The following is a 24,187-nucleotide window of genomic DNA, read 5'->3' as shown; positions in this document are numbered from 1 at the left end:
TCAAACCGCGTTTTGAGACCTTTCTCAAACCTTTGGTTCACTGCAGTTTTAAGGAGAAAATACTCAGTAATGATGTTGACTTATGAATTTGCACATGGTTTGTCTTAAAGCATATTAAAAACACCACATAGACATATAAACAACATTAAAAGCTTGATTTTCACCACAGGGGGATTTTAAGAGAGATCCGCTAATCATAGTAGATGGCTGCGTCTGAAAGCTTATTCAGCTGACTTGTTGCCTCGCTGCCCTATCTGGTAATGACTTTGTAGGCAGCGTTTGCGCTTGAAGGTGCTTCACGAAACTGATATCAGACAGACTTCTGTTCTGATGCAGCGTAACAGTTTAATGATCTACAGCAAAACAGAGTGAGCTTTAGTGAGAACTAAAGCTCACTTTAGTTATATTTAATTACTAAAATACAAATTTCTCACTAGAAATAGAAATAATAAATAGAAAAAAATAGAAAGTTGTTCAAAAATGTACATTTACACACACAATCTTTGTGAATGTTGTTCCAGGATCAACAAAGATGTTGATCAAGGTACATGTTGTACTTGGTGAAATCAGGTTCTGCTGAAATGATAGTATTATTTATTGAAATTATTCAATAAATAATATTATTAATAGAATATTATTTTTTAAGCAAAAATGCACTGCACTGCACTGCAATTTTATCAAGCTTAAAGAAACACTCCACCGTTTTTTTTTAAATAGGCTTATTCACCTTCTTTCCTACATTTAGATAGGTGGGCAAATGCATTTTTGTCTCAGTGCATGCATTGTTTTAGTTTGACAGGGTTGGCGCTAGCTTAGCTTAGCATAATGAATGGAATCCTTTGTTGCCAGCTAGCATGTCCTGAGTAAAAGTGATATAAAAAAAATATAAAAAACCCACCTAATTACTTCTTGTGGCCTGCGTATTCACAACGAGTACAAATAGCGATGCAGATTAACACTAGGCGATTTCCTATGCAGATTTTGACTTGGGACTATATTAGGGGGAAGCACAGGCGAAGCACTGCTACTTGGGCGCAGAGATATCACGCCCAAGTAGCAGTGCTTCGCCTGTGCTTCCCCCTAATATAGTCCTTAATATATAAGTCAATATCTGCCTTGGAAATCGCCTAGTGTTAATCTGCATCGCTATTTGTACTTGTTGTGAATACGCAGACCACAAGAAGTAATTAGGTAGGTTTTTTTTTTTTTTATCACTTTTATTCAGGACATGCTAGCTGGCAACAAAGGATTCCATTCATTATGCTAAGCTAAGCTCACGCCGACCCTGTCAAACTAAAACAATGCATGCACTGAGACAAAAATGCATTTGCCCACCTATCTAAATGTGGGAAAGAAGGTGAATAAGCCCTATTTCAAAAAACGGTGGAGTGTTCCTTTAAGAGATAAACTTTTGTGCACTTTTATATATACTTTTATAAAATAATAATGAAAGGCATCTCGTGGACAAATCATTTATCATGATAAACGCGCCTCACAAAGAAGATTAAAAAACCTCTGCATAAATATGCATGATATATCATCTTGCTCAAGGAAACGAGAGAGAAACATCATGAAATAATTACCAGGCTTGTGGTGACCATCTCCTCAAACCACTTTGACTGAGCCTGGTTGTAAAGGTCCACACAGCGCATCAGATCATCACCTATTCAGATAAAACACAGAGACGCTCATTACAATCATGCAGTTACATCAGATAATTATTCAATTATGCATCAAGCATGCCTTAATGTCTGTAACTATTTTACTGGGTCTTTAAACCTAATAGCGATTTTGCTTTTCAATGGAATATATCTTGTTTAAATACCATCTGGATATTTTTACTGGTAAAACAAACAAAGATGCTGAATATTTTTCATAGCTGTGTAGGCACATTGCTTGCCAGCAGATGGCAGTCTCAACTTATTTATTACTAATTGTATTGCCTTCCGTAACAACAATCACAGTTAACATTCAAACTCCAAGCTGTTTACCAGGAAAAACTTAACTGCTTTACAATTAAGTGCGTAATTAAAGGTAAACTGAGGGAAAAGGAGCCAGATGTGCACGAGAGAGAGAGTATTGACATCTTGAAAAAAACAAAACAAAAAACAGATTGCTCCATCTATATGTAAATGAGCTGTATAGGCTTTAAAGACATTTGCATTAGTGATTTGAACTGCCATGATTATTGAAGGAAAACGGCGTTTGAGCCCTGCTTAATGTTTGGCCATTGATTTATAGCGAGAACTGTGACTCGCTCTGTGCGTGGGAGTTTGAGAAAGAGAGAGACGCAGATAACATCATACAGGGTTTTTCTACTGAGCTCAGCTGCAGTGGAAAACACAGTAAAGCTCTTGGCAGCAGCACAATTAAAAACAATCTCCTGCAGTCGAGCACTGGAAGAAATCTCTGCAAACAAAGAAAATCAAAGCTGACTTTTGAATTACACTATATCAAATGGCTTATTGTAATGGAGTAATTCTAATCAATAACAAATGAGTTTAATAATATAAACTCCGTTTTTACATCTTTTTTTAATTTGTGCTAGGGTGTTGTGGCTGCCTGCCAGGGCATTGCTTTGCATTGCTAATGTGTTCTGGGTGGATATTAGGCGGTGACTAGAAGGTTGCTTACTGGTTGAAGGGTCCATAAACGCAAGTCTCCGGTCTGTGGCGGGTTCCACATTCAGTCTAAGGCGAGGGTTAAATTTGCAGACATTTTGATGCCTAAAGACTTCTAAATATAATCATCCTCTTGCGAGAGACCACCTTCCTAAAAATATATAGGCAGTTCGATATTTATCTATATTGACCCATACAGTGTGAGAGATTATACAATATCATACAACTGTGATATTATAAATACATGTTGCCCTTACTGTATATTGTGACTGTACTAAAGCAAAAAAATAAAAAAATAATAATAATTAATTAAAATATTAAAATGTTCATTGGGTATATTTTTATAGTAGTTTTTATACAGTTTATATATATATATATAATTTAAATAAATAAATGTTATATATAACATTTATTTATAATTTATTGAAATTATTTATTTATTCATTGTTGAAATATAATATTATTCAGGTCCTGAATAATAAAGCCACGGTACTGAATGATCATCATATGTGACATGGGATTTACATGGGATTCCATGGTACGTAGTGCTTGGAATACCTAACCCAAAAAAACAATGAAATGTCCATTCCCAAACTTTTCTGTTACAAAACATGTCAATATCATGGTACCCTACTTTTCATTACTTTGAAGTGAGTGCATTGCTGTGGATAATATCCCATGAATGTTGTGTTTTGGAATTGAATAGTGAACCAGGAACTTCTCTCACAGTGCTGCTAGACTAAAACACTCAGTGTGGCTGTACGAGAGTCAGTCATGGTCATTTGGCCCTCTGTGTCATTAGACACCGTTAGAGTCCTCAATAATGCAGCCGTCACTCAGACCAACAGGTTGTCCCGAACCTCGAAGGGTGAGTGAATTCTCCCCCGTGTGAACCTTAGGGCTGCCAGGTCTTCTTGCGTTAGGGATGTGTGAGTGTCCAGCTCAGGACAAATCCGGCATTGATAGTAGGCGCTCTGAGGAATAAGACGCTTGGCACGCTGATCGTCCGCTCCCACAAGGCCTGTTTTCCCACTGCAAAAATAGATCATTACTCCATGCCTTTCCCAACTCCGTCTGGAACCAATACGGCCTGGCTCCTCTCAAACACAGACTCCTGGGACTGAGCCAAGGTCCTCTTCTATCCCCATGCACCGTTCTCTCCCATCCTGTTTGTCATGCCTCTCTCCACAGCTCAAAAACACAGTCCCATCTAAAACACGCTTCAACATTGGCAGCCGAGTGGTGCCCTGCACAAGATTTTACCACAAAGATGGATCCTTACTCAACATAGTGTAAAAAGCACTGATGCCTGATTACGGGTTTGATTCATTTGCAAAGCCATCCTAAATGGAAGAGAATGGCTGGAGGTTTTTAAAACGAGAAACTATTGAGGAAGTCAGAAAGTTTGTCTGTTACAGTGTTATGACAGCTGGAGAAAATTGAGGGACTGATGACTGGAGGATTCTTATAGTTCTGATGGGCTTTTTAATGAACTTCTTAACCCTATAAAGCCTATTGCATCATATTCGATATGGAAAATTCTAAAGGCTTCTAAATTATCAACATGATCTAAAACTTTGCTGAAAAATGTATTGATTTACATTCCACAAGCCATCAGAATTGTATCTTATTCTGGCCATGTAAATATCAGCAACTGCACCAAATTGCACATTTTTGCTCAGTTTGGGCCTCTGAATAAAATGTAGGTGTTTTTCCCCCCTTAAATGTGAGCCCATGTTCTCATATATTACAGTATATAATTATAATTATAATAATTCATTACATTTATATAGCGCTTTTCTCTGCACTCAAAGCGCTTTACATAGAAGGGGGGGAATCTCCTCAACCACCGCCAATGTGCAGCATCCACTTGGATGATGCGACGGCAGCCATATTGCGCCAGAACGCCCACCACACACCAGCTTACTGGTGGAGAGGAGACAGTGATGAAGCCAATCAGTATATGGGGATGATTAGGAGGCCATTGGGCAAATTTGGCCAGGATGCCGGGGTTACACCCCTACTCTTTCGAAAGACATCCTGGGATTTTTAATGACCACAGAGAGTCAGGACCTCGGTTTTACGTCTCATCCGAAGGACGGTGCTCTTTGACAGTATAGTGTCCCCGTCACTATACTGGGGCGTTAGGACCCACACAGACCACAGGGTGAGCACCCCCTGCTGGCCTCACTAACACCTCTGCCAGCAGCAATATTAGTATATTACATGAGCCTGATGAATCACATATGATACTTATATACATACTTATGATACTTAGGTAGCATTTGATGTGTGTAGTAAGATCACACTAGTTTGGGCTTAATGAACTGCTTTTGTACTGATGCTCTGACCTGCTTGTGTGGATTTCCGTCGGGCTTTCTTAATATCCTCCTCTGTTTTGTTGCTCAATTTGATCTCAAGCTGCTGTGTTTTCACCTCAAGATCCTTCTGTCTGTCCGCTAGAGCCTTCCGTGCCTGCAAAACACAACACAAAGAAGTCATGCGAAGACCAGATTATATGTGGCAATTTTCCACAAATAGTGCACAAAATATACCATAGTACTTTTCCCTCTTCAACAAATGATCAGAGAAAGGAAGTGTCTGACCTTCAGAAAAAAAGAAAAGAAAAAAAAATGGCCATCAACCTCAAAAGGTCAAACCAAAACTTGAGAGATTTTCTAATCAATTGCAATGGAATTAGCTTCTTTTTTTATTTTAATTTTTTTATTAAAGGTGCTCTAATCGATGTCACACGTTTTTTAGGCCAAAACTTTTCTTGTCACATACAGCAAACATCTCCTCACTATCCGCTAGCTGCCTGTCCCCTGAACACACTGTAAAAAAAACAGGGCCTCTGTAGACAGCCCAGGCTCCACAAACGGCAAGAAAAACAAACTGGCCCAGCCTGGACCACGAAACATAACAAACAGTGTTCCAGCCAATAACAGACAAGAATGATTTTGGGGTGGGGGTTGGGGGGTTAGTGCGCGTACACATGAAGGGGGGTGTGTGGGGAGTGGAGGAGAGAGAAGCATGAAGAGGGAAGTTAGCTAGAGGAGAGATGTCCAAACAACGACAACGACTAACGTTACAAATTTATATTCTTGAGAATTTTGATATGGCCGACACAAGACCAAATAGACGACATTCCGATGAACAAATGACAAAGAATAGGGAAAAGGAGAAGGAACAAATTTACATCCGAAGGTGGCGAGAACTCCGCCGGCAGAAGGGCTTCCAATCCCACATTCAGGTGGCTCTGCTTTTGCTGGACAGGTGGGTAAATCCAGTTTGTTTTTTCTAAATGGTTCACGACTGTTTCAGGAAGCACGGAAGGGAGGGGGAGGGGACGGGATGAGGAGGAGGGAGGGTCGAGCTAGCCTCCGTTTTGTTTGACAATACTTTGAACGTCAACAAGAAGTGACGTCACCCAACATCGCTTAGAGCACCTTTAAATTAAGACACTGAACAAAGGATTAAACCCTGATTTGTGTTATTTTGTAATTTTCTAGCATTAATAAATGAACATAAATTAAATAGAATGTAATGTAAATAATTGATACTATGTCACAGTGGCTAACAGAACTGCAAATTCAGTCTGAATTCGTTCACACAGTCATGTTGTCTGGAGGTTGTTAGAGTATTAGTAGATGTTCTCTGCTGTATTCAATCATATCAAGCCATAGATCATGTGAGCTTCATTGTCTGCAATCCCATTGATAGCTGCCGCATTGCGACAGTTAAACTGTGCTAAACTTCGATGCATTGCCTCTGGTTACTGTTGCTCATGTCGCCTAGAAATGGCCAATCCTCACTGGAAATGAATGACGGATAAGAGGCCTGGGGTCACTGCTAATGTTTAATCAGAGGGATAAACAAGTGAATCTCTCAAGGCATCATTCTAATGTGTTCTCATTTCTCATCCAGCCATCTGCTGTCCATGCACAAGTTTGAATAGACATGTCGACACACAGGCTTCAAGACATAAAGTGCAACCTGGAAAACATTTTAGAGCCATTTGTACCAGCAACACACTGACGTGAAAAGAAAGTTTAAATATGCTAGACAAAATCACAATGGACTCAAAGTTCCCTTGTGAAAAAGAAGTAAACTTTAGCATACTTTTAAAAAAACAGTATTTGTTCTGGAAATAATACATTTTAAAAGAACATACTAAAGAGTGAACTGAATGTAACGTGTTCAAACACTTAATTGCAAGTTATTTATAATTAAATGAAAATGTATTTCCGTTTAAATTTATATTAAATGCAATTAGCTGAGCTTAAGAGTGTTTTTAACCCATTTACAGTAAGTGCATATTTATATGTAATTATACTAACATCTATTGTAAATAAACAAAAAATACTTTGATGTAATTTCTATTGAAACTTATATGTTATTAATTTAATATATATTTGTAATTATACATTTGTAATGATGAAGTTGCAATTTATCCCATTTAGAATATATTAACCTATGTAACATCTAGGGGTGTAACGATACCCTTATGTCACGATTCGATACATATCACGATACTGAACTCACGATACGATATTATTGCGATACTCCAAGACGTGGTAAAAGGTTAACAAAAATACTAAATTTAGTATTACATTGTGGGTGTAAATGAATAGGCTTTGACTTGGTGCTGAAACGCAATGCACAGGACAATGGTGACCAAAAATATTCATGATTCTGAAGCTGAAAATACAGAGTTATTTTAGACGAATATACTTGCACTTGATCACTGTTTAGATATATTTAAAATAATGTAGGCCATGTTTTACTGGTAACAAGACATTTGGCATTATTAGGACCCACAAATATTCCCCCACTACATTATTATAACATTATATTCAACATTATATATAGAAGTTTAATGTAGCACTGACACTAAAACTCGTTTTATTTTTGGGTGAATTATACACAATACATATTGTCACTATCCAAGATACATATTGTTGCATTTTTGTATTGCGATATATTGTGACACGATACATTGTTACACCCCTAGTAACATCAAATTCCGAAGCTCCGCACATGGCATCCCGGCCAAAAATGTATGCACCTCTCGATGGAAATAACATCACAACAATTATTTCCATCAAGAGGTGCATCAATTTTTGGTCCAGATCTTGTATTGTCAATGCAAGAGTCCAGCACTCTGTAAAGTCTCCTCCAGCACATCCCAAAGACTTTCAATGAATTTAAGGTCTGGACTCAGAGGTGCCGATTCATGTGTGGAAATGATTCGTCATGCTCCCTTCAAACATTTCACAGTTTGAGCCTGATGAATCTGGACATTGTCATCCTGTAATAAGCTCATGATGTGTCTTCCTACATTGTTTAAGAAATGAAAAGCTACACACTCCATCAGTTAGTGTTAGAAGAACTGTTGCCAAACATATAACATGCTAGAAACATAATAATGAAACATAATAATGATCCAATCCTAGACTCATACTTTTAAGATTTGAATGTGACAAAGATTTTTGTCTTTTAGGATTAAGATTTTGTCTTTTAAGATTTTTTTAAATCTTTTAAGATTTGACAAGTGCACATTCAAAGGAATTAAGTACACTTCTTTTTCACTAGGGTTTAAACAAAACATTTATAGAGTTTGCACCTTCTCCACTGCAGCATAACGGCTGACCAGCTGCTTCCTCAGGTCAGCGATGTGGTGGTCATATTTCTTCATGTCTTTTTTAAAATTGTCCCCTCTGAAGGTCAGGAAAGGCTTCTCGACTTCACTCTGGAGCTGGAGACAAAATCCTTGAAATCAGTTGAACATCGAACAGCGTCTGAAATGAGTTGTTGGGTGTGTGTGGTTCTCTAAGATGACATTTACTTCATTTCAGCGCATACAGTATTTGGATCAAGCCCAAAAGTTTCTGCTTCAGTAATGATGATGATGATGATGATGATGATGTTCTTTAAGAAAGGAGGCTTTTGTTTTGCCATCTCCGTAAATCATATGTGATCTGATGGAATGAGACTACAGAATCACCTCCTTCTTTCTGCAATTAATCACCCACACTGGCACTAAATGGAGCACGCAAGTGTGAACGCGGGAAAGCACAGCGGTGGAAATAGACAAATCACAGCAGACTGAGAAAAGCTGTGTAGCTCATTACATATAGGCAGCTAATAACATCTCTGAGGGGAAGCTATTCAGTACGGCACAGGAATGAAATAAAGGCCAGATACTTCATCTTCCCTGACAATGCATGAGTTTGAACTGCCAGTTTCTCAACTGGATCTTATATCACCTCTATTGAGAAATGTCATCATAAGAGTGAACTGAGAACTTCCCACCTTTGAGGAGAACTTGAGATGGACCTCGGCTTCATCAGCTAGACTCTTCTTGACTTGAGCCCAAGCTTCTCCGAGAGTCCTAACCAAACAAACCAGGTTAAAGCTAACGTATTACTCTTCAGAGTTATCAAAATAAGTGTACTTCTTTAAAACACCCCCAAAAAATTACTAAAACATAATGATTTAAAATGTACTTTAAAGTAAAACTTTTAATTTGACATTATTACAAAGTGCACTTCTTAAAAGTCTCCTTAAATATAGTCATGAAAGTGTACTCTCTTTTAGTACACTCAGTTGGCCTTTTATTTCACTAATATTATACATTTTCTGCAAGTGCAGCTTTTTGTAATGATACTTTTAAGATTTGAAGTACACCACAAGTGCACATTCAATACAATTAAGCACGTGTAAGCATGTGTTTAAGTATGTGTTCATTTATTCTTGAAATCCCTTTTTTTTATATATAGATTTAATCATTTTCAAATGGATCTAGCTCAAAGCTATTTATATAATAAATTATTTTGTAAAAATTATCCTCAACTGGATGGAAAAACTATGGAAGCATTTCCGTCACTGAATAAATAAATAAAAATTGCGACTTTTACGCAATTGTGATTTTATATCTCACAATTCTGACTTTATAATTCACAATTGTGAGTTTATATCATGCAATTGCGAGAAAAAAGTCAGAATTGTAAGAAAAAAAAAGTAAAATTGCAAGATATAAGCTCACAATCGTCAGGAAAAAAAAGTCAGAATTGTGAGATAAAAAGTCGCAATTAACTTTTTAATTGTTTTATTCCATGGCAGAAACAAGCTTCCATAAAAAAACAGCTAACAAGTGTCCAGTATGCAAACTCCTTCAATAATACTTCTAAATCATCCTTGTGACGTACCCTTCCTCTTGTGCTGCCATTGGGAACATGGAGAGTTTGGAAAGGTTCTTGGCATATTCCTCTTCGATTTTTATCCTGAAACATAAAGCGTTATCAAGACAAAACATTTCAATGTGGCATATAGTCTCATACAGTACTACTGAAAGAACTCCACCGCAAAATGACCAAAAAACTAGTTAAATTAATAAATTATTATTAATATATTCAAGTAATACCACTCTAATCTACAGTAATACAAATTCAGTGAGAAAGAAACACCTAAAATCAATCAGTAACTATTGATTTAATTGAAGAACATAAAAACTTCTTTAAAAACTTCCGGAATCACAGAATGAATTTTGGTTAATTTACGAATTTAATAAATCAGTTGTGTTAATAAAAAAAGATAGGAAAAAGCTGTTTTGCCATAATTACAGCAGAAATACTGGCTTAATGGATAATAACAGTGGTTGGGTCCTTTGAATGTTGTTAGCAACCTTAGAGTCCAAAAGGTTGAGCAAATACTGATTAAAGTCACCATGAAATCAAAATGGATAATTCCTATTCTTTTGATGGAATATTGCAGTATTTAATATAAATGATTTATCGTTGTGCTTTTTTTTTTATTATTCATGTGTCTCGTAATCTTTAATGAAAATAACTTCCCTTCCCTCTTGCAGCTCATCTCTTCTCTTCTCTGATGATGTGTTTACTGGTGTGGGGGCGGGGCAACCTGTCACTCAAATCAGATCCACCAATAGCAAACCACAACCATCTAATCAATTCCCCATGGACAAAATCAAGCCCCGCCCTACATTTTTCTTCTTCGAGAAGCCGTTTCACTCTGATATACACATATATATATATATATATATATATATATATCACAACAGGGAAGAAACAACTATCGCTGCTTCCGTTTAATGCCGACTTCAAGAAAATGTTTGTTTGCAGTGTAATACAGAGTGAGGTGTTACATAAGGAGTCAGTATGAGAAAGAGGCTTTCCCACCTTTCTCTGATGAACTCTGCCATCTCTTTCTGCATCTGCTTTCCTTTCAGCTGTTTCTGCAGCAGCACCTCGAACCCTGACACCGTGGCCCCCTGAGGGTCCCTCTTATCGGCCTGCAGAGGACAGAGACACGTCACACACACTACCACATCATCAGAACCAGACTGTCAACAACACGTGAGCGCCATCAGTGTGTGTGAGTCACAGCGTAGGTTTGCATGAATCAGAGCACGTGGGAGGGGGTGTACGGCCTTGTGGGTGTAACTGAGTGTGCGTTTCGGTGAAGGGTGTGTATAGGTTGTTGAGGGTATGACTAATATAACGTGAGGGCTCCAGATGCAATGTGTGTTCGCAGCATGGTAATGGAATATGCTTTTCCGTGTGTGTGTGTGTGTTGGTGTAAGAGTGTAAGAGTCTGCTGTTGTGATGGAAGTTGATGTGCCAACCCACACATGACAGAAGTGTCATAACCTCTTCACACGCTTGACTTGAGAAACAGCCAGGAAGAATCCTCCCAACAAAATACTCCTCATAGCATTTGCCTGTGATTTTTGCCAAGTAAGACATGTTCATGGGTCAACATATTTTGTTGATCCTGGAACAACATTCCTGTCTAAAAAAATGTGTCCTAACTCTATCCCTACCCCTTAACCTAACCCTACCCATAAGTAAAAATGATCGGTGAATAACAGATGTAGAAGCGTCTAACCTTGGTTGTAAGCCTAAACTTGACATAAACTGTAAACTTGCCTCTAAAATCTGATTGGATGATTGGAATGTTGTTACAGTATGGAAGTAAAATAATGCCAAATGTTTTTGAAACAAAAAAAGCTTGTTGAATTGCACTAATTGAAAAAATACTGTATATATATTCATTGCATTAACCATGCTTGCATTTTAATGCATTGTATTTTTAGGGCTTGCAATTTATGGGCTGAAATTATGGTTGAATATTTACGCTGTGAATATGTCAATTCAAAACATTGCACACACATTTTCATTATTAAAAACCCAATAATCCATATTAACGTTTTGGATTTCACTTCCAAAATATTAATTCTGTTTAAAAATACAACCTATAATATTCGACAGGCAATTTTCGGTCCATTTTATTTCGCTTTACAAATTCAATTTACAGTGGTTCAAATTCAACAGAAAATTCAACATTTCACATCCGGGAACTGCAGGAATATCAATAGATTGTCAATTCATAATCTCCATTTGCTGTTAGTCAACCTCACCAGCAGGGGGTGCAAGCGGCTGTTGACGAAGACTAGAGCAACTGGTGTGAGACTCATTCATTCGTAAAAACAGATTTACAGAAATGGAGCAAGCGGTAAGTATTTGTGATGATTATCAGGGCCAGTATATATGGAAAAGCTGATAAAGCTGTGTTTACATGTAATTCGTCATAGTTACCTTTGTACAAGTAAGCAGCTTTCTCTTCCGTGAACAAGATTATAATGTTATTCCCCGATGCTGACATACAGATCAAACGTTAAATCTGAGGTAGTAGACATACATTTCTCGAAACTAAACAACCGAGATAAATGTATGTCTACTACCTCAGATTTAACGTTTGTGCTGGCGCAAGCGGTTAGTGAATCTGGCCCTGAAACCATTAGTAAATTTGGCCCTAACCAACTTTTTATAACTTTTTTTAAAATTTGTATAATATTAAAATGATAAAAACTACATTTCAAAGGCTAAATTTTCAAAGGCATCATGTCTCATTTTTATTTCGTTTAAACTGTTGGACTAAAAAACAAATGTAAAAATAAATAAAAAATGTGTAGATATAATAAAATACAGTATATATATAAAAAATTAAAAACACAAAACTCTGGATGGATGAATGGATAAACTTTAAAGCATCAGGTCGACCCTATGTCTGCTACAATATAGCATAAGTTTGTACACAATGAATTGTTTTTTGTCCTTCTAATGGTTTTAGATGTGACCTGTTGGATACTAATCCTAGTATGGTATCAGCACTCAGCCACTGGATGATTGTCCTCTCTCTCTCTCTCTCTCTCTCTCTCTCTCACCCAGAAATAGTCGCAGTAGCTCCATTCATTGGGCTTGAGAAGCTGCTGCTCCGGCGTAGACATGGGCACAGGGAAGGTGACGCAGTTGATCTGTAGTGAGATAAAACAGAGGAAGGTCAGTTCACAGTGCGTGTGTGTGTGTGTGTGTGTGTGTGTGTGTGTGTGTGTGTGTGTGTGTGTGTGTGTGTGTGTGTGTGTTGTTTTGTCAGGATGGTTTTATTTTCAGAGGAGTGAGACAGAGCTGGCTCAGTCTCAGAGGGGAGACAAACAAAAGGTCACGATTTAAAAGAGAAAGACTGGTCATATAGACTGTGTCCCATTGCTGCCTGAGAATGAACAGAGTGATGGAGGAAGAGAGAGAAAGAAAGGGTATGTTTAGAATGGCAAACTATTTTTAAAAGCCTAGTATTTTGAGTATGCACTATGTAAAGCGTGCAGAGTCTGCAAGTTTTCTCTATACAGGTACATTTATCAAAGCACACTGCATGAAACACTGTATCACGAGTGAAGAATGAAAGCTCATTAATGCATGTTTAATAATGTTTCACACATTTCTTTTTAAGATCTTAAGCAGTAGGACATACCATTGTGCAAAAGAACTACACTTAGCATTCTTTTTAAATAATTTACTTTAACCCCTTAACTGTCACCCCCCTTTTTGAGAATAAAAAATGTCTTTCTTCTGTTGACCACAAAATAAGTTATTGTGAAGAATACTATACTATGGAAGTCAATGGGGTCCATCAACTGTTTGGTTACCCATACTCTTCTAAATATCTTCTCTTGTGTTCAGCAGAAGACAGAAATTCATACAGGGTTGAAAGAACTTGAGGGTGTGTAAATTATGACAGAATTTTTATTTTTGGAGTGAACTATCTCTTTAAGTATGTATATGTAATTTCATAATTACTTCTATTGTCTTTGAAATATGTGTAAAGTTTGCTTGTCAGTGCATATGGCTAATGTGCTGAGAAGCATTTATGGTAAACTAAAATATATGTTAATGTCATATTGAAACTCATGTATTTGTAATTACAGATTTGTAATAATGAAGTTGCAATTTAAAATATATTAACTTTAACATTATCTGGCTTTGATTTTCTCACAGTTTCCCAAAAAATGTTTTGGAAAAAAATATGATATATATATATTATAATTATAAAAAAACTTAATATATTTTTTTTTATATGCCGATTTTGCAGGTTTTCCTACTTACAAAGCATTTAGAGGTCTGTCATTTTTATCATAGGTACACTTCAACTGTGAGAAACGGAATCCAGAAAAAAATCCAGAAGATCACATTGTATGATTTTTAAATAATTAATTTGCATTTTATTGCATGACATAAGTATTTGATCACCTACCAACCAGTAAGAATTCCGGCTCTCACAGACCTGTTAGTTTTTCTTTAAGAAGCCCTCCTGTTCTCCACTCATTACCTGTATTAAAGCTATGGTCTACGATTTCAAAGATTGTTCATTATTAATAACCTCGTTTAGATGCTGGTTATGGTTCTACAGTAAAATCCTAACAATATGAAGAGAAAAAAGAATGAAAAAAATCCATTCACTCTATTGGGTGTACAGCTGCAGAGAAGTTGACCAATGTAAGCTGTCCGGCCGGACAGCTTACATTGGTCAACTGCTCTCATCCAATCCCCCGCTCCACTTGAAACTCCACCTGGCGCTCGCGTCTCCACCCCACCGCACCCCAACCCACCCCAACCCACCCCACCCCCCTCCTGCGACATGAAATTTTGCGGGCAAGCAGCTGACAGTCTATGGTAGCTAGCAAAGTAGCATCAGCTCAGCAATGGAGAAAAAACAAACCGACAGCAGCAAGCGGCCCCTGCTTGTCCCTACAGTCAAGGTTGGAAGAAAGAGAAAAGTCTGTAGAGGAAAGAGCAGAGATAAAAAAAAAATTTGAAGAACGCCAGACTCAAAGTAGAATCAATATAGGGTCCACCATTGACCGTTGGAGGAAGCTTCAGGGAGATTTGGGACTGAAAACCGACGCTGACACGGCTGACTTTTTGTTGAGCAGGTAAGCATTTATTTATACTTTTATGGTGTGAGGTGTTACATAAATATCTTTTTATCAGTCCGATGTTTACTACCGGTGATCACAGCTTGACTGAGTGACGTTGTTCAGGTCGTTTCCCGGTGGGAGGGATCAGGTAGCACAGAGGAGAGGGGTGTGTGTGTGGAGGGGCGGCATGAGTTTTTTAAAACTTCCCAACCGTCTCAGGCTTTCTCGACCGATTTTCAACATCGTAGACTACAGCTTTAACTGCACCTGTTTGAACTCGTTACCTGTATAAAAGACACCTGTCCACACACTTAATCAAACAGACTCCAACCTCTCCACAATGGCCAAGACCAGAGAGCTGTGTAAGGACATCAGGGATAAAATTGCACAAGGCTGGGAAGGGCTACAGGACAATAGGCAAGCAGCTTGGTGAGAAGGCAACAACTGTTGGCGCAATTATTAGAAAATGGAAGAAGTTCAAGATGACGGTCAATCTCCCTCGGTCTGGGGCACCATGCAAAATCTCACCTCGTGGGGCATCAATGATCATGAGGAAGGTGAGGGATCAGCCCAGAACTACACAGCAGGACCTGGTCAATGACCTGAAGAGAGCTGGGACCACAGTCTCAAAGAAAACCATTAGTAACACACTACGCCGTCATGGATTAAAATCCTGCAGCGCACGCAAGGTCCCCCTGCTCGAGCCAGCGCATGTCCAGGCCCGTCTGAAGTTTGCCAATGACCATCTGGATGATCCAGAGGAGGAATGGGAGAAGGTCATGTGGTCTGATGAGACAAAAATAGAGCTTTTTAGTCTAAACTCCACTCGCCATGTTTGGAGGAAGAAGAAGGATGAGTACAACCCCAAGAACACCATCCCAACCGTGAAGCATGGAGGTGGAAACATCATTATTTGGGGATGCTTTTCAGCAAAGGGGACAGGACGACTGCACCGTATTGAGGGGAGGATGGATGGGGCCATGTATCGAGAAATCTTGGCCAACACCCTCCTTCCCTCAGTAAGAGCATTGAAGATGGGTCGTGGCTGGGTCTTCCAGCATGACAACGACCCGAAACACACAGCCAGGGCAACTAAGGAGTGGCTCCATGGAGTGGCCTAGCCAGTCTCCAGACCTGAACCCAATAGAAAATCTTTGGAGGGAGCTGAAAGTCCGTATTGCCCAGCGACAGCCCCGAAACCTGAAGGATCTGGAGAAGGTCTGTATGGAGGAGTGGGCCAAAATCCCTGCTGCAGTGTGTGCAAACCTGGTCAAGATCTACAGGAAACGTATGATCTCTGTAATTGCAAACAAAGGTTTCTGTACCAAATATTAAGTTCTGCTCTTCTGATGTATCAAATACTTATGTCATGCAATAAAATGCAAATTAATTACTTAAAATTCGTACAATGTGATTTTCTGGATTTAGATTCCATCAGATTCCATCACTCACAGTTGAAGAGTACCTATGATTAAAATTACAGACTTCAACATGCTTTGTAAGTCAAAATCTAAATCAACTGTATGTCATTCTATGACAACACTTCTGCAGTGCATAGTAGCAAATATATCATGTTTTGAGAGACAATAAAATGGCGGGACTCTAGCACAGTATGCAGGTATGCAAGTACAACGTTCCACTCAAAACACAGCCAGAGATTTGCTCACAACCACTAAACAAGTTGTTCAGAGTGAGATTACTGGCAAACAATCACGTACAGAACTGCTATCTTTTCCTACCTCAGACTGCAGTTATGTGCACTCATAAAGTGTTTGCGTGTACACTCTAGGGTCCATGGCGTCTCCAATTAGCCTGTAAGCACTGCAATTATGTAATGCTCACCATCTGTACCGCCTCCCTGCCACTGCCAAACAGGATGTGCTCCCTACCATAGCCCTTCAGTGCCTCACACACACACACACACACACACACACACACACACACACACACACACACATATTCATGCTCAAATACTCCACTGTAAACAAATTGGTCTTACCCTCTTGTAAGCAAGATATTTTGCAAAGTTATGTCAATTATTAAGATATTCCATTAACTTTGATATCTAACACAATAATGTCATCATTATCTTTATTTTATTTAAAAAAAAAATTGTATCAATCAAGGCTGAACAATTTTATAGTATTTTATTTTATAATTTAATTTGTAAAACTTTCAAGAAATCCACCTCAGGAATAAAGTAACCACCATAGACACTGAAGGACCACCGTTTTTCAATGGCGGATAAAAAAAAAATTACCCCAGTTCTGTCTTGCAAACTACCAATAGTTACGTATTGTTAACAGTCCTATTCGCTATAATTACTTCAACCCTGTTACATTAATATAACAGGGAATATATATATATATATATATATATATATATATATTGTCAGGGTTATGTTTGTTTCAGATATGTTTCTCTGTTCATGTCTGAGTTTGTTAAACTTCAAGTCTGTTTATCAGTTCTCCTCTGTTCCCTACCTGTTTGTCTCCTTGGTTACTAATTAATTAGGTTCCTCGTTTCAGGTTTGTTGTGTTAATTAGTATATATATAGTATATATAATCTATTACATTTGTCCTTCAAAACTATGCAGGTACAATGTTGCAGGGCAAGCCTTGATGAATTACGACTTTTCTATCTTGTCTCAGCAAAGCATCTCTGAATGCTAACTGAATGATCACTTGCACAAAAGGAAAAGATGGCGCAATGCAAATTGAGTAAACTTGAGCACAAAGATACACACACACACACGCACTCACACTCAAACACACATACATAAAAAACGCAATTATGATCAAGACATTCAATAGATTGACCACCATACATATGCAGGGTGATAAGACCATATCTCTCACCCCAGACACCTCCTAATCTGATGCCGTTTGAGCTGATTTACTCATTCGTGCCTCGTCACTATGTTCATTTCATGCCTGGAAGATCCCTCTGATTGTCGTGGCCACTAGATTTTCCCTTACAGTGCCGCCACATCTATCACTCCTGTTGTTTATCGTAGCCTCTCATCCTCCACCAAATGAGACCATTCATCAGATTCAGGTCCATCTCCTCTGCTAATAACTCCTCAGCGAGGTGATACATCATTATCAGGACCTTATTACACCCTCTGTCCACAATGAAATACATCCCCCTCCACATACTTTTTTTCATCTGGGCTGATGTAAGGTCAGTTCACATCCACCAAATGTGAAACTTGAATCACCATTTGGGACACCGCACTCTGCATAAGTGTGGGGAGGGCTGTTACTCTTGATATTGTAGTAAACTTGGATGAGGGCCGCAGTTATTTCAATTTCAATCACGGACTGTGAGAGGCAATGCTGGATTTTTCAGCAGGGTCACGCTAAACTTTATATTTTGTCATCATTTACTCAGTCTCACATCATCTAAAACAACATTCTACGCCACTGGCTTTCGTTGGTTGAACAAATAACAAAGCAAAGCAAAACGTAAAACAAAACACAAAACACAAAACAAAACACGAAGTGCAAAATGTAAAACAAAACAAATGTAAAACAAAACAAAGCACAAAGCGTAAAACGTAAAACATTTTAAAAAAAACAGAAGAAAGTAAGTCATACAGGTTTGGGTGACATGAGGGTGAGTAAATGATGAGATAATTGACATTTTGGGTTGAACTATCCCTTTAAGAGTTAAATAGCTCTTTGTTGAATTCAACATAAAAACTCCCTAGACAGAGCAGCAATCACTGCCTTTAAGTCCGGAGTTTAGAAATAAACCACAACACTGGCAAGCAATGTGTATATAACTGTGTTTATGCGTGTGTGTGTGTGTGTGTGTGTGTGTGTGTGTGTGTGTGTGTGTGTGTGTGTGTGTGTGTGTGTGTGTGTGTGTGTGTGTGTGTGTGCGTGTGCGTGTGCGTGTGAGTGATCGTGAGGGGAAAGGGAAAAAACGGACGCATTATTTGTTTGGGTAAGCAGAATGTCTATGCCCAGCGTATGTCTGGCACCGGCCCATGAACCCTCTGCCCTACTCTCTTTTAATGCAGTAATGAACACGGCTGCTGGAAACCAAACATTTCTGCTGAACAGCCGCAAATATCACCGACCTAATGATAGCATGCAGCAGGCATGAGGGACGCAAAAGCAGCAGGCAAGCAAACAAATAAATCTACAAAACACAAATCCAGTCAGCTTCACTCCAACATCCATCCATACATACATACAGAGATCTCAACCGCTGCTCAGACTGTAGGGTCCTCAGCCTCTGTTGCTAAGCGACAAATTGCTTTCCCTGTAAGGGCATTTTCCCCCATTACAAAACAATATTTGTGCAATACCAATAATGGATGACATCATTTCAAAGTGCAAAACATTTTCGCAAACAAACATGTCTCAAATGGGGTCTCCAGGTATTTCTAGTTCACAATATGCAGTTGTTTACAAGCGCAAGCACTACGACCAGCTATTGACAGCTACCTATTATTTCAAGCGCAGGAAAGTGCATCGAGGACCGAGAGCCAGCGTGGATCAATCAAACTGACATGCTTCTCGTTCCACATTAGTGATACTCAGAAGATACTGAAGGTGAGCAAAAGGTGAAAGCTTCTAGGCCAGCTTTTCCATCAACCTCACGCTATTGATTCAACGTGTCTCCAATTCAGTGGTTGTCATGGAGAATCGCTTGTGCGTTACGAGTGAGCTAAAAATACGGTGTAATATTTACAGAAATCCATATATATGCATTACACTTCTAGTGATGTGCTTTGTAATATTGATATTTCTAGTCAAATTTTTGATAAATGGTGCATTTCAGCAAAATACAAAAAGTGTCATGGTTCAGTGATTGTATCATATGAGTAGTACTAGAGTATTTGTACACCATTATGCAGTTTGATTGCCATAGTCATATATTTCACGGAATTTAAGTGGTGCATACATTGATTATTCAATTGGACAGCACTTATCTGTGTGTGTGTGTGTGTGTGTGTGTGTGTGTGTGTGTGTGTGTGTGTGTGTGTGTGTGTGTGTGTGTGTGTGTGTGTGTGTGTGTGTGTGTGTGTGTGTGTGTGTGTGCGCGTGCACTCGTGTAATATACATATAAGGATAATTCATTGTATAACAGACTGAACACTATTAAAATATACTGTTTTAATATAATTTAAAATGTAATTTATCCCTGTGATCAAAGCTGAATTTTCAGCATCATTACTCCACTCTTCAGTGTCACATGATCCTTCAGAAATCATTCTAATATGATGATTTCATCAGTTATTATCCATGTTGGAAACAGTTGTGCTGTTTAATGTTTTAGTTTTTTTTCAGGATTCACTGATGAATAAAAAGTTTTTGTTTTTTTTAAACAGCATTTGTTCAAAACAGAAAACTTTTCTAACAATATAAATCTTTACGATCCCTTTTTAACAACACATCCTTGCTGAATAAAAGTATTAATTTCTTTCAAAAAAAGAAAGAAAAAAAATTACAGACCCCAAACGTTTGAAGGGTAGTATTTATTGTTACAAAATATTTCTATTTTAAATAAATGCTGTTCTTTTTCTTTTTCTTTTTTTTTTTTCAAAAGAATCCTGAAAAAAGCATCACAAGTTTTAAAAGATATTAAGCAGCACAACTATTTCCAACATTGATAATAAATCAATATATTAGAATGATTTCTGAAGGATCATGTGACACTGAACACTGGAGTAATGATGCTGAATATTCAGCTTTGATCACAGGAATAAATTACATTTTTAAGTATATTAACATAGAAAACCATTATTTTTGAATTGTAATAATATTTTCTGTATTTTTTTTATCAAATAAATGCAGCCTTGATGAGCATAAGATTAAAAATAGTATGTGTGTATGTGTGTGTGTGCGTGTGTGCGTACGTGCGAGTGAGCGAGCGTGCATCCATATATATCCATATGTGTAATAACTGTTTTATGTACAGCCATAAAAGCCTTCAACCCTTGATCAAGACCCTTCTTATCACCCTATAGGGGATTGTTTTGCAATAATGACTGTAGCTACATTATCTCTTCTGCTTCAATAAGCGAACAGACTTCCTTTGTTAGAGGAAATGAAATGACACGTTTATTAACGCACACCAGTATGAACACTAGAGCAGTCTTATACCTGCCGCTAAAACTGCAGCATACTAAACACACTGCATGCTGCCTCTCTGAACAAACAGTGACAGCTTGAATGACAGCTTTCTTTCATCCCTCCCATTTCGCTCTCTTTCTTTTTCTCTCTTTGTGTGTGTGTTTTTTTTTTTTACACCCATTAGTCAGTACTATTGCCTTTGTCACCATGGAAACTGGACTAGCCATGTCTTCCCCGGTTCTCTAGTTCCCCCTCTCTGGTGGGCGGTCTCTCTCTCTCGTCTGACGGACACCTCACCTGCCCTATACACACACACACACACACACACACCAGAATATCTGTACATCTCTCACACTACAGGTTATATAACACTAACCAACCCAAGCCTGCCATAAACACCCTCAATGAATGTTAATGTAAATACATACTGTAGAGGCGCCAGTCATCACCACTGACCATCAGTGCGTTTTCATGAATGAGAAAAATATCGCCCAGGCTGCTACACACTCTCAAAGTGGATGTTAGGGCTTATTCAGAAGTGAAAGACTTCCTGCGAGAGTTCGGGTGTGAATAAATCAGTGTTGCGAGATGACCTGCAGTGGCTGCAACATCTGACCTTCTGTGCGCTGCTTTATGAACCATAGCCGCGTTTACAAATGCACTGCAACACAACTAGTTTCTCGACAGCTTCGGCTTCCCATGAAACCCCAAAGCACATCAGTTGTGTGAGCCTTATGCGACGTTTCCAGGTGAAGCTGGATCAAAGCAGGGTTCCAATACAGCTGCAAAGCCACGTCTCCCCGCACTCACACTGCATACATAATTTGAAAAGAAGTGGCGCGGCTTCGAGCGGCGCGTTCGTGCGCGAGATTCCCACTGTTGAGCATCAGCCATGCCACACAACAGAGCGTCCGCACAGCTTGTGTTGGCATTCAAAATACTCTCTTCCTTGTTGTGGTTGAACGCTGGTCAAGAACATTAGGAATAGCAAGTGGTCTCTTGGGAAGTGGGGAAAATTGAATGCATGTGCAAGAAGGACAAACACAAGAGTGGTTTTTGAAAAGTGTCTGATATTTTTTTATTTCCACTCCGTTTTATTCCATTTGTCTCCATTCAAAGCAGTTCCCGGGGAGTTCCATCATAGCAAATAATCGCAGCCTATTTGAATGAGTCCATGTTGGTGAATCCTTTAAAACATGGTATTGCAAAACAGTGGTGATGTAATCCAGTAGTCATAGTACATCTTCAGACTCACAGAAGCGCACACACAAACTTCCAGCAACATCACTCATGAAACACACACACACACACACACACACACACACACACACACACACAGACGCAAAGCAGTGAAAAGAGTGGCACAAAACACTGATCAGATGTTTCACATCTGTGAAACACTTCAGGGAAACACTGATTTGAATTCCCAGTGGCCAGTTCTGCAAAACACGCACATCCTGACTCTTTCTGATCGACGTTATGATTAAAGCTAATAAATCGAGTGACTGGTGGAATTAAGAGCATTTAGAGCGTCTCATATATATGTCCACTTGACAGCAGTGTGAGTGTATGGTGTCTATCTGTAATCAATTGTCAATACTCACAGTGATTTTGGTCTCCTTGATCTCCTTCTCCTTATTCTGCCTCCTGGCCGGGGACGTGGACCCTGGGCTCTGGGGGGACAGACAGGAGGCATCATCAAAACTGCCCTCCGCATCAAAGCTTTCCTCCATCTCCATTGATCCGTGCCTCCTCTCTTTCTTTCTCTCGCTGGCTCACTCTTTTTGCACTCTTTTCGCTCGACTCCCGCGTGCAGTCTGACTGCCTGGCTCTGTTGCTGTGGCAAGCGATGCAGAGTGGAGTGTGTGTGTGTGTGTGGTGGGGGTCTCAGGGGGAGGGGGGTCGTGGAAGCGTGACGGAGTGAGAGGGAGTGAGAGACATAGGCAGAGAGAGTAGGTGAGGTACACGAGACTTCAATAACAGTTAAAAGGGCACACAGTCAACAGAAAAGAGGGTTTATCTCATGAAACCTGACAAGAACACGTCCAGGTCATATTTTACCCCAAAATAAAAATAAAGTGTTTGTTTGTTTTCTCAGTCAGGATGTTTTTGTTTTTTTATTATGTGTTTTTATTGCTCTTAGTGCATGGAAAACAAGATTATTATTTTTCTTACACATATACAAAACAGATTTTCAGATGGACAGTATGCGTTTTTGGTTTTAACTGAGGAGATACCATATTAAACATAATACAGTAATAACACAGCAATACTGTGTGTATTTAAAGGGATACTCCACTTTTTTGGGAAATAGGCTCATTTTACAACTCGCCCAGAGTTAAAGGTTTTATCAGTGATTTCAGGCCCAAACATAAATGATCACATTCATCTAATCTTTCCTAACGATCCGCTAGCTGCCCGCCCCATAAGCAGGCCGTCAAAAAACCGCGTCTCTGTAGGCAGCCTAGGCTCTGAGATCTGCACACAAAAACAATTGGTTTCACCAACCACTCAAAACCAAAAGAAATAGTGTTGCAACCAATCACCGACAGGGGGAGGGTGTTGTGAGGTTTTGCGCTCGTGTTCTCCGTGTTTTCCGACTTCGCGTGCAGCTGTGCACGAGCGCAAAACCTCACAACACCCACGCCCTGTCGGTGATTGGTTATAATTATTTTGGTTTTGAGTGGTTGGTGAAACCAATTGTTTTTGTGTTTGGGCCAGAAATCGCTGATACAACCTTTAAACAGTTGAGTTTTACCGGTTTCGAATCCATTCAGCCGATCTCCGGGTCTGGCGGTACCACTTTTAGCATAGCTTAGCATAGATCATTGAATCGGACAGGACCATTAGCATCTCTCTCAAAAAAATGACCAAAGAATTTCGATATTTTTCCTATTTAAAACTTGACTCTTCTGTAGTTACATCGTGTACTAAGACCGACGGAAAATGTAAAGTTGCGATTTTCTAGGCTGATATGGCTAGGAATTATACTCTCATTCCTGCGTAATAATCAAGAAACTTTGCTATTTTCAGGTGCTGCGTCATATCATTACGCCTGCTGGACTCATGGTACGGCAGCAAAGTTTCTTGATTATTACCCAGGAATGAGAGTATAGTTCCTAGCCATATCAGCCTAGAAAATCGCAACTTTACATTTTCCGTCGGTCTTAGTACATGTAACTACAGAAGGATGTAACTA

General features: G+C 38.9%; 1 protein-coding gene across 3 annotated transcripts in view; it reads right to left on the bottom strand.

Annotated features, from left to right (window-relative positions):
* The window catches only part of gas7a (growth arrest-specific 7a), a 52,788-nt gene that overhangs the window by 5,877 nt on the left and 22,724 nt on the right, over nt 1-24,187 (bottom strand). For all 3 annotated transcript variants that reach the window (XM_082180337.1, XM_082180335.1, XM_082180336.1), the window contains 8 exons: nt 22,593-22,661; nt 12,871-12,960; nt 10,823-10,935; nt 9,833-9,907; nt 8,937-9,015; nt 8,248-8,379; nt 4,973-5,096; nt 1,584-1,663 (listed from right to left, as the gene is read on the bottom strand). In XM_082180337.1, the coding sequence (XP_082036463.1) occupies nt 1,584-1,663; nt 4,973-5,096; nt 8,248-8,379; nt 8,937-9,015; nt 9,833-9,907; nt 10,823-10,935; nt 12,871-12,960; nt 22,593-22,661 (762 nt within the window). The remainder of the gene's footprint in view (nt 1-1,583; nt 1,664-4,972; nt 5,097-8,247; nt 8,380-8,936; nt 9,016-9,832; nt 9,908-10,822; nt 10,936-12,870; nt 12,961-22,592; nt 22,662-24,187) is intronic.

Source organism: Leuciscus leuciscus (assembly GCF_965113295.1).
Source record: "Leuciscus leuciscus genome assembly, chromosome: 1".
NCBI classification, from domain to species: domain Eukaryota; kingdom Metazoa; phylum Chordata; class Actinopteri; order Cypriniformes; family Leuciscidae; genus Leuciscus; species Leuciscus leuciscus.
Note: the sequence above shows the minus strand (reverse complement) of the source record. Positions and strands in the feature narration are given on the sequence as shown.